This window comes from Leucopleurus acutus (assembly GCF_964270905.1).
Source record: "Leucopleurus acutus genome assembly, chromosome: 3".
NCBI classification, from domain to species: domain Eukaryota; kingdom Metazoa; phylum Chordata; class Mammalia; order Artiodactyla; family Delphinidae; genus Leucopleurus; species Leucopleurus acutus.
This window is the reverse complement of record NC_139145.1, coordinates 11,895,974-11,907,029: the sequence shown is the minus strand read 5'-3', so window position 1 is coordinate 11,907,029 and position 11,056 is coordinate 11,895,974. Positions and strand designations below refer to the sequence as shown.

General features: G+C 55.3%; 2 protein-coding genes across 2 annotated transcripts; one reads left to right on the top strand and one right to left on the bottom strand.

The window, feature by feature from the left end:
- The first annotated feature begins 2,716 nt into the window (after positions 1-2,716).
- On the top strand, positions 2,717-5,554 carry MPV17L2 (MPV17 mitochondrial inner membrane protein like 2). Its single transcript, XM_082837478.1, has 5 exons — positions 2,717-2,944; positions 3,573-3,743; positions 4,400-4,476; positions 4,637-4,765; positions 5,082-5,554. The coding sequence occupies exons 1-5, from the start codon at positions 2,758-2,760 to the stop codon at positions 5,178-5,180; spliced, it is 663 nt and encodes a 220-aa protein (XP_082693604.1). The 5' UTR covers positions 2,717-2,757; the 3' UTR covers positions 5,181-5,554.
- A 726-nt stretch (positions 5,555-6,280) lies between these two features.
- Positions 6,281-9,980, bottom strand: RAB3A (RAB3A, member RAS oncogene family; the record flags this gene model as incomplete). Its single annotated transcript, XM_082836243.1, has 4 exons — positions 6,281-6,497; positions 7,736-7,860; positions 8,489-8,607; positions 9,753-9,980. 4 exons carry the CDS (start codon positions 9,978-9,980, stop codon positions 6,307-6,309), a joined length of 663 nt encoding a protein of 220 aa, XP_082692369.1. The 3' UTR covers positions 6,281-6,306.
- Positions 9,981-11,056: the final 1,076 nt, after the last annotated feature.

The following is an 11,056-nucleotide window of genomic DNA, read 5'->3' as shown; positions in this document are numbered from 1 at the left end:
TAGGACCAAAACCAGCATGGCCTAGCAGACAGAAAGCCAAGCCAAGCTCTCGGCGCACAAGTCTCTGGCTGAGACTGACACACAAGACAGATTAACAGGGGAAAAGCATAAAAAGTTTATCTACATGTACGTGGGAGTCTTCGCAAGAAAAATGAAGACCCAAAGACTTGTTATTTACTAGGTTGAACAGAGTGTCAACTGCAGAAAAGCAACTAAAATACATGGGGGAGACTAAAGGAAGATAAAAGTTACTTCAACAAGACCTGTTTGTACAGATTTCTCTCAGCTTTGACTCCCTGTCTCAGGGGATAAGAGGGTTTCTTCCTCCCAGTAGAGGGAGGGCACCTTTGCCATGGGAATTTTATTTCCTGCTTTCAGTAAGAAAAAGGAAAGACCAAGAGCCCTTCTTGCATCTTGCAGTCTTACTAATGCCTTTAACTCAAAATAATCAATCTGCCAGAGCAGCATATTTTGCGGTGGCATGTTCTGAAAACTCCTTCAACAGAAACACCCAAAATCACAGGTCTAGACGTCAAAAGCTGTTCCTCCTGGTGGGCACTCAATTCTTAATGGATTCTCCACTGCTTTTCAGCCAGTAAACCAGTAATCCATTGATAGAGATTGCCAAATGGTCAGACCATAAAGCCAAATTCCCAGTCCCTGATGCCTCTAATGCTGGTGACATTACCCATCATAAAAACATCAAAAACAAGGCACCTATCTAGAGAGAGGAAAACACAGATGAGAAAAATAGAGAATCAGCGAGATTCTCTTACCTCTTGGAGTTGCCAGGGCTTCAGCCACCATGAAATGCACTTCTCTGCTGAAAAAGTTGACCTGACTCTGTTTCGTGAATCATAATTTGACTTTTCCCCCTCTTTTAACCATTTTGGAGGTTTTCCACAAAAATGCAGTAAAGGGCTTCCCTGGTGGCGCAGTGGTTGAGAGTCCGCCTGTCGATGCAGGGGACACGGGTTCGTGCCCCGGTCCGGGAAGATCCCACATGCCATGGAGCGCCTGGGCCCGTGAACCATGGCCGCTGAGCCTGCGCGTCCGGAGCCTGTGCTCCGCAACGGGAGAGGCCACAACAGTGAGAGGACCCCGCACCGCAAAAAAAAAAAAAAAAAAAAAATGCAGTAAAATCTGGAACCTGGAATACCAGACTGAGTTACTTGACAGCAGTAGGAAGTGTTGAAGGATAATTTTTCCAAAAAAGGTAAAAATCACGACTCTCATACAGAAATAAAAATGAGCATGTGTTAAAAATTGTTAACTCGTTGTTAATAAAGGGAACTAACTGGTCAGGCGTTAAACCCATTTCAAAGAAGAACCAAACAACAAGACAAAACAAGCACAGTAAAATGAATGTGCAAATGAAGGCAAAAAAATGGGGGGTGGGCATCTCTCCACTCAGCAGAATTCATTTGCATGTCTATAGGGAAGAATTATTTTTCCCTGTTATCAGTTATAACCACAGGGTTTATAAAATATCTCCCATAGAATCAAAATCAGAAAACCCTGAAGGGTGTCCTCTAACAAAGAGGAAAAAAAATTTTTTTGTAAAGAGTCAAATAGTAAATAGTTTAGTTTTTGCAGACCATACAATCTTTGTTGCAACTGCTCATTGTAATGAGAGTAGACAATAAAGAAACAAATGGGCATGACTGTGTTCCAACACAGCTTTATTTACGGATTCGGAAATTTGAATTTCATATAATTTTCACACGTCCCAGAATATTATTTGGATTTTTTCACCGACCAATTAAAAAAGGTAAGAGAATTCGTAGCTCGCGAGCCTCACCAAAACCGGCGCCGACAGGATTTGGCCCACAGGCTACAGTTTGCGACACCCTGTTCCTGTAGGTAACGCATAGATTTCCATTGAAACTCACATTTTCCCCTCCAGGAACACAGGAAATAACAAGGTGATAAAACTGTCCCTGCAGCAACACAAAGTTGCTGTGAAATGTCTTAACGCACGTCATGTGCCCAGAACAGTGCCTAACGTTTTAATTATATTATTCTTGAACTGAGGTCAGATACCCAGCAGTCGTCAGGACCAAGGTCAACGTCTACACAAGGATCCCAGCGGCCTGCGCGCGCCGCAGAACTGTAGCCCCGCCCCCACTTTCTCGAGTCTCTGCGGGATTGGACTTCCGCCCCGGTAGTCATGGCCACAGTCCGATCCCCTTTTCAGGAATTTCGGGAGAATCTGGAAATCTGGAGGGCAACTACAAGAGAGAACTCGGTAGAGTTGTTCAAGATTGGCCATCTCAATGCGGGACGCAGGACGACAGTCAGTGATTTGCCAGCCTAACGATAGTCAGCGAGGGTCTCCGATTGGCCAGTACAGTACTGGGCAGGCAAATAAGGGTGTGGAGACGGTTACCCATAGGCCAGAGCTGATAGGGGCGGGAAAACGAGGTTAGAACGACAGCAATTGGCATGCCCGGTGTGACGCGAAGCCCATTTGCGATTGGCCCGTAAGGCGCGGAAGGCGGTGTGCGGCTTCGTTCGGCAATTAGCCTCTAGACGGGATACCGACTTTTGATTGGCTAATACCTCTCGGGGCGGGCAAAGTGAAGAGGCAAGCGGTCGACGATTGGCTGCAGTGATTTGGGGACGCATGCAAATCACGAAGGCAGCGTGCGATTGGGTAGCACGGCGCGAGGCGGGGATCCGGGACGCGGGGTGACTGGAGATTGGCCGGCATGGGCAGGGCGGCCGGGTGTGCCGGTTCCTAGGTCCCGGCAGGCGATGGCGTCCGGCGGCTGGTGCTGGCTGCGCGGCCTTTGGGCCGCGGGGCAGCCCCTGTTCCAAGGCCGTGCGTTGCTCGTCACCAACACGCTGGGCTGTGGCACTCTCATGGCGGCCGGGGATGGAGCGCGCCAGTCCTGGGAGATCCGCGCCCGGCCCGGCCAGAAGTTTGACACGCGGCGCTCAGGTGAGGGGGCGAGTGCTGCTGGCCTTTGACCCCAGAGGATCTTTGGCCCCAACCTCAATTCGGAGACCTGTGACCCGGACCCGCGTGCCGTGACCCATGACCCGTGACCTCAGTCCCTGGCAAGACCCTTGACCTCAGCGTGCACCCTACACAGCCCCTCGCTGATCTCTGTCCCCTCCCCCCTCGGGGGTCTTCATCCCCTATCATACGTGGGGTTTCTGTTCGCTCCCATCCTGAGGGTCAGGTCCCCGCCCAACCCCTTGTCCGCTTCCCTCTCTCTTGCACTGAGAGACCTAGCGTTGGGCACAGGATGCTGCACCCGGGGTAGTCAAGGGCGCAGCGTCTGGCCCCAGCCAGCCTAGGATCGCGCCCTGGTCCCACACTTCCCTACCCGCTGTGCCTCTGTTTCCTCCTCTGGAAAGCGGGGCGATGGTAGAACACTCTGCCACGGTGGTGAGGGAATGAGGGAAGAAAATGCAAACGCAGCTCTTGGAATGGTACGTGGCAGTGGGGCTAGTAATGGGTTGGGCTCTGGGAGAGTGTCAGGCTTACCCAGGTCTTAGGGAGGGAGTGAATTGGGGGCTTTGCTGGCCTAACATGCACCCCCTGACTCTTGGACCGCCCACAGCGAGCATGTTTGCTGTGGGCTGCAGCATGGGCCCTTTCCTGCACTACTGGTACCTCTGGCTGGACCGCCTGCTCCCTGCATCTGGCTTCCGTGGCCTCCCAAACGTCCTCAGGAAGGTCCTCGTCGACCAACTGGTGGCCTCTCCCATGCTGGGCGTCTGGTACTTCTTGGGTAAGGAGCCCCGTGAGCTTGGGCTTTGCCCCTCATAGGTCGGGAGGGACAGAGCCAACTTTGTGTTAAGGATGTGGAGACCCATTACTGATGCACCTCCTGAAGGCTGGGGTACGGTGGTGATAGGACAGACCCAGTGGAGGCAAGTGTGAATGGCAGAATCACAGAGAATGATGCTAAATGTAGGAAGGATGAAGACAGTGTCTGATGGGGCTGCCCTGGACAGTGGTTGGGAGAACGTCCCAAAGGAGAAGACACTCAGCTGAGACTTGAAGAAGGAGCCAGCAGGCAGGGGGAACAGCCCATGCAAAGGCTCTGAGGCTGGAGGAAGGGGAGCTGAGACTGACGTTGACAGGGCACAAGCATCCTAGGACCGGTAATAAACTAGCCTCAGCCTCAACAAGGGTGTGTGGCGTACGCATCCCTCAGGGTACGCGATTATTCACGACAGACCTCTCTCCTCTCACTTCTCCCCGACTTGACATGTTCTGTTGTTTAGCCACCCTGCTGTGCTGCCTTTCCCACTGCAAGGCTTTTAAATGTCCTGTTTCCTCTGCCTGAGACACTGTTCCTCAGGGGTCCTACCCCACCCGCTCTACTGTCGTACTCCGTACTCCCCAGCCTCTGACACTCTCATCTCTTGGTTTCCTTCCTAGGCCTTGGCTGCCTGGGGGGCCAGACCCTGGGCGAGAGCTGCCAGGAGCTGCGGGACAAGTTCTGGGAATTCTACAAGGTGGGCGTGCCTTCCCAGGCCCCGCCTATCCTTCATCTCCGCCCCCTTGCATCTGTCCCTCCTCTCCCTTTCACAGGCACCCCCTTTCAAAGCCCCACCTCTCACAGCCACCCGGCCCCGCCCGGCCCCGCCTCTCACTGCATTCCACCCCTCCCCGTAGACTGACTGGTGCGTGTGGCCTGCTGCGCAGCTGGTGAACTTCCTCTTCGTGCCCCCCCAGTTCCGAGTCACCTACATCAACGGCCTGACGCTGGGCTGGGACACATACCTCTCCTATCTGAAATACCGGGTAAGCGCAGTGGTTAGACCAAGTACCCAGGGGACTCCTGGGGGGCCACATGTGTGAGCCCCAAATGTCAGTACAACTACGCTCCAGGGTGCGGGTCTCTTGTGCCCGCGACAACCTGCACCCCATGGTGGGTGGGTTGCTGATCAATAGCAGGGTGAAGACCAAGCCCACGTCTTCTGTCTGATGTGACCTCGGCCAGGTCCCTGCCGCATCTGTCCGGCAAGGCTGACCCCAGCCCTGACGGGTGGAGGAGGGTTCAGTGAGGAGCCCAGAGGGATGAACAAATGCCTGTAACCAGATCCTCTTGTGTGGACAGATCCCAGGCCCCCCAGCGCCCCCAGGCTGTGTGGCCCTGGGCACTGTGCAGACTGAGCTGCCCCACACTGCCACCACATGCCAGCCAGGGCAAGACTGACCCTCAGCTGACCAGCCGCCTGGGCAGGAAGGGGAACGGACTGCTGGGCCCGGTCCTAGGCCCACCCTGATTCCTAGGCATCCGGTTGGGCTGCCCCTTCCAAGCCCACTGCCGGGCTTCTGTTTCTCCATCTGGAACACAACCATGAAGATGGACCGTCATCCCCCAACCCTTCTGGGAGAGCCTCAAGTGACTGGTGACAGATGTTCCACCCTCAGCACTGGGCCTCAGCCAGCCAGCTAGTACCAAGCCCTCAACACTCCTGCGGGCTGGACTCTGGGACCAAGGTGGGGACATCGCCCATACACTTGGAGCAGGGCCCCCAGAATTTGGAGCCTTGGGTGGGGTGTGTAGCCTCCAGTCTCATCCTCTGTTCGTGGACTATGGAAGTACAGAAAATTAAATTCTCTTTGTAATTGAAAATCTTGTGGATGAGCAAAGCCAGCACTGGCAGGCCGGCGCTCATAGGGACACTGTGTCGTCCATTCACTTTATTGGGTGTGTGTAGTGTTGTCATGACATCTCCTGGGGGGACTGGGGGGCATGTTTGACACTCATGACATCAGAACAGGTCTGGTGAGAGGTGGTGTCCCAGGGTGGTGAATATCCACAGCAGCCCCCACCCCCCTCCAAAAACAGGTACAACCTTGGGGGCGAGGAGCCAGGCGGGCCATTTCCTGGCTCTGACACACCCCATGGTCCACGTCGAGATGCCTGCAGTCACCTGGACCTACCGTGTCACAGCCAGGAGGCTGGCAGGACTGGCTACCTTGCATCATGCAACCAGACTGCCCTGGGGTGTCATCCGGCCCCCACTTAAAAACTGATAACTGTTGATGGGGGTGAATTTATAAAAAGGTGGGGTCTGGAGAGAAGGGTGAGTGGTGAGTTCACGGGGCCACGACACGCCACTGCAGAGCGGGAACAGGTCTGTATGTACAGGGTGGGGCACGGAGCAGGTGGGGTGCCCGAGCCCCTGGGGGACATCTCCAATAAATAAATAAATAAATAGCTACGATAATAAATAGGGTGATGGGCTAAATCAGGGCAGGGGACTCACGCCCATGGCCAGTAGGGGCCCTGGCTCAGGCCCAGAGGGCGGGGCCAGGATGGGGCGGGGCAGCTCTCAGCAGGCGCAGTCCTGGTGCGGGGGCGCCTGCTGGTCCGTGAGCTGTGGGCCCTGCTTGGTGCCCGTGACTGCAGGATCGGCTGTGTCCAGTGATTCGGACATCTTCTCGCAGATGACATCCACCAGCCGCTCAAAGGTCTGCTTGACATTAATGTTGTCCTTGGCGCTTGCCTCAAAGAACTCGAACCCTGTGGTCAGGGAAAGGAGGGGTGAGGACCCTGGTTCCCCCATGCCCAGAGACACTTTTCTGAGGGCAGGTAACACCTGGAGATTCCAGTGCCAACTGCATGTTAAAGGCACTGACAGGTCCCTTGGGGAAGCAACACTGGACTGAGTCAGCCTTTATTTCCTGCACTCCTTTCTTCACCCTAAAACTATCCCCTCTCATTGTCCCCAGAGCCCTGGTAAGACCCACTTCCCTGCTTCCACCATCCAGCCTGGCCCTGGCCCTGGCGGCATCTGACATTCAGACCCAGGCCTTCCCCTGCTCACACACTCTCCATGGCTCCCTATTGCCCTCTGAAAAGTCTGGCTCCTCAGCTTGTGCTTCAGGCCCTGCGAGATCAGCCATATTTCCTCCAAGTGACCCTCATGTTGCAGTCACATAAAACTTTGCCAAAAGGATCTTTCCCACGTCTGGCCTTTGCCCACACTGTTTCTTCTGTCTGAAAGACCTCCTTTTTCTTTAAGTACCAGATCCAAGGCCCACTTCCAGGAAGACTTACCTATGCCAGGCAGAGCCTGGCTCCCCCAGCTGAGGTCCTTTCCTCTCTCACAAAGCTGGAGGCCTCTCAGGGGCCCAGCAACACCCAGCACAAGGCTGAGCAGTGAGAGTATCAGAATGAATCAGAAACTTCCTGCAGAGCAAACTCCTAAGCATCCATCAGACTCACCTCAAGGGGCTTCCCTGGTGGCGCAGTGGTTAAGAATCCGCCTGCTAATGCAGGGGACATGGGTTCAAGCCCTGGTCAGGGAAGATCCCACATGCTGCGGAGCAACTAAGCCCGTGCGCCGCCACTACTGAGCCTGTGCTCTAGAGCCCGCGAGCCACCACTACTGAGCCTGCGTGCCACCACTACTGAAGCCTGCGTGCCTGGAGCCCGTGCTCCGCAGCAAGAGAAGCCACTGCAATGAGAAGCCCGTGCACCCCAACGAAGAGTAGCCCCCACTTGCCGCAACTAGAGAAAGCCCGCGCACAGCAGTGAAGACCCAATGCAGCCAAAAATAAATAAATAAAATAAATTAATTAAAAAAAAAAGAGACTCACCTCAAATGGCCCCTGGATCAAGGCCAGCTTGCAGAAAGTATGAATCATCTGGACTCGAATCCTGGCTTTGCTGTGAGACTTTGGGTGTGTCTCCTCCCCTTTCAGGGCCTCAGTGTCCCTCTCCTAGCCTGTGGGTGTCCAGCCTCGCTGGGTACTCACCCAGGTGGTCAGCCAGCTGCCGACCGCGTTCCGACGACACCACCCGCTCATCCTCCATGTCACACTTGTTCCCCACCAGCAGCACCTGGGCATTGTCCCATGAGTAGGTCTTGATCTGGGTTGACCTGGAGGAGGTGGTGACAGAGGAGGGTTAGGGCTTGGAGAATCTGAGCTCTGCCCCCCTCTCCCCCTTCCCCCCGCCCTCCCCCCACTCCAGCCCCCACCTCCCATTAATTCTTTAATTCTTGAGGGAGGCAGGTTCGACCCTCCTCCCTGTCTTTGTCCTGCCAGGAACACTCTGCAGGTGTCTGCTCCCACAGTTCACTGCTCTTGGGAGTCCCTCTTTCAAGCAGCTTTTCCCATCCTTCCCAGATACCCCCCACCCCCAGAGAAGGATTCTCGCTCTTAAACAAATTCAAACATTTTCTCAAAATGTATCATTACTCTAGTCAGAAAATGTCAATGTTTATATCCTCTAACCTATGCAAACTGTCTTCATATTTTCTGTCCCTCCCAGATTTTTTTTCCTTTATGTTTACAGTTTCATTTTTCCACCTGAAACCCTGCTTCCCATTATTTTGAGCTGATGCCACACTGTTTTAATGATTATAGATTGATAGCAGGGCTGGGACCCCAATATTGTTATTTACATTTCTGCCAAGCGGCTGGGCTCCCTGATCTCTGCCTGTACCCCAGGCTTTACACCAAGCCTAGCTCAGAAGACCATCTGTGAGCAGGTGGGGGCACGCTCACCAGTCCTGCACCGCATTGAAGGACTCCTCGTTGGTGATGTCGTACATGAGGATGAAGCCCATGGCGCCCCGGTAGTAGGCTGTCGTGATGGTCCGATACCGCTCTTGCCCCGCCGTGTCCTGGGGAAGAAGAGACAGGGTGTCAGAGAGGACACACACGGAAACTCCTCAGAGTGGGTATGAACTCTGAGATGGTCAGGTCCAGCGTCCTCAAGGCCCAGAGGAGCAGGGGCTTGCCCAGAGGCACAGTGGGTCAGGGAGAGTGAGCTGGCTGCCTGCACTGGGAATGTGGTACCCAGTCATCCTAAGGTACCTACAGAATCGTTCCCTCATTCATTCAACACACGTGTACCTGTGCCACACCCCGTGCTGGGCACTGGGGACACAGCTGTAAACAAAATGGACCAAAATCACTGCCCTTGTGAAACTGACAATCCAGTGCAGGAAACAGACAATAAACCTGTGAAAAGGTAGAAAATGTATCGTCAGAGAGTGGCGAGGACTGAGGAGAAAAAAGCCCGACAAGGATGGGCAGCGTGGGCTGCCTTCAATTTTAAACTTGAAGGATGAGGGAGGGAGCCATGTGGGGATCAGAGGAAGGACGGTCCAGGCAGAAGGCACAGCCCGGGCAAATGCTCTGAAGTGGGACTGCATTTGGTACATTTGAGGAACAATGAAGAGGCTGAGACAGAGATGGAAGGAGACAGATGAGATGGGGTAACAACAGGGGCAGACTAGGCAGGGTCTGGCTGCCTGGAGGGGTGCAGGTTTTGCCCGGAGTGAGGTGGGAGCCGCGGAAGGACTGTGGGCAGGGAACGAGCAGTTCTGACTTGGCATTTGGCAGGCTTCCTCAGGCCTCGGGGGCGTTGAGGAAAGTGGCCAGAAGACCCTGACGGAGGAGCCTGCTCCTGTCCCAGGGAATGAGGTTGGGGGTCAAGATCCCTCTGAAACCTGATACAGACACACATGGAGGAACTTGAACACGGGGAAACTGAGGCACCAAGCAAATGATGCATCTGATGATGTCAGGGTCAGGAGAGGACCCAGCATTTGCTCCTTCCCCACCCCTGAAGAGCACTGATTAGGCACTGATGGAAGAACAGGGGCACTCTCTTCAGTGCCTCTAGCCCCTTGTACACAGTAAGTGCTTGATAAATGCCCAGTGTGTAATGAATGAATCTAGACAGGAAAGAAATAGGCAAAGCTGGGGCTGCTATTCTCGGGAGGGAGAGTGATGAAGCCAGAAGCCCCCCAGCTGGACCCACCCAGATTTGCAGCTTGATCCTCTTATCGTTTCGGTAGATGGTCTTGACCTTGAAGTCAATGCCTACAGTGCTGACAAAGGCAGGCGTGAAGGAGTCGTCTGCGTAGCGGAAGAGGAAAGACGTCTTGCCCACGCTGCTATTTCCGATGATGAGGATCTTGAACATATAGTCGAAGTTCTGGTCCGAGGACTCCTTCTGCCCATAGCGAGAGTCTGTGGCGGATGCCATCTGGGGGTGCGGAGCGTAGACGAGCGTGAGGGGTCTCCCTCCACCCCCAAACACTCAAGCCCAGGCTCAGGATGGAGAGCTCCCAGAGAGGGATGGAGGTTACCCTTATCCCATCAGGAGCCCCAGTAGTAACGGTGCAGCCCACGGCAGAGGGCGGGCCATGACCTTGAAAGGCCCGAGGCTTCAGGGGAGAACCTCAGAACGCAGGGGATGGAGACACCCCTGCAGCCCCCTCCAGCACGCCTGTTCCCCAGGTCCGGCTGTAACCTAAGCACTACAGCTGCGCCTGGAGGGGTGACTACGGCCGGCCCCGCCCCCCATCAATCATTCATGTTCCTCAGAACTGAGCCACGCGGGCGCACGTGCACACGCGTGTACGGTACCACAGGGACGCGTGTGCGCAGTCCTCCTCCCAGACTCCCAGGCTGGGAGAGCTCGGGCTGAGACAGCTACATCACGTGATAGGAGCGGGGCGTGCACACGCTCACGTGCACACAGCAGGGCACACACTCGGACACGCTCGTGCATATCTGAGCGTCGAACACACTCGGTGCACGGGACAGAGCCTGTCTGCTCACCGACATGCATATACAAATGTGCAAACCCACCCGTGCGCACTGCGTCCTCCACCCGTGCAGCCGAGTACACGTCACCCACACGGGCACGCATCTCCGTGCACATATGCACATTGCTGTGCACGCACACGCACAGTCCACGCGTCTCCCTCCACATGCCTGAAACACGCACAAACTTGGATCGGGACCTCCAAGGGGTCACACGAGAATACCCTGGTACACAAGCAAGGGTACACACAGATCCGCCCGCACAGGCGGGCGCGCACACGCGTGTGCACACCACACGCACGCGCACGCACGGAGCCTCCCGCGCGCACAGCTTCCCGCAAGGCACTGGTCTCGTCTCCCCTCCCCCTCCGCCGCAGAGCCGGGGGTGGAGGGATGGGGGTGGGGGGTGAGGATAGGGCAGGTAGAGGAAGCCGGGGCCCTACCCCTCCCCAGGCTCGCGACCGCCGCATCCTTCCCCTCATTTAACGCCGGCCAACTTCGTCCCCCTACCCC

What these genes read in the sequence shown, in the direction of transcription:
- MPV17L2 (XM_082837478.1), top strand. Translation starts at nt 2,758, where the DNA reads ATGGCGTCCGGCGGCTGGTGCTGGCTGCGCGGCCTTTGGGCCGCGGGG. An exon ending in GTTTGACACGCGGCGCTCAG is followed by an intron (nt 2,945 to 3,572) that starts GTGAGGGGGCGA and finishes GACCGCCCACAG; the next exon opens with CGAGCATGTTTGCTGTGGGC. An exon ending in AGTTCTGGGAATTCTACAAG is followed by an intron (nt 4,477 to 4,636) that starts GTGGGCGTGCCT and finishes CCCTCCCCGTAG; the next exon opens with ACTGACTGGTGCGTGTGGCC.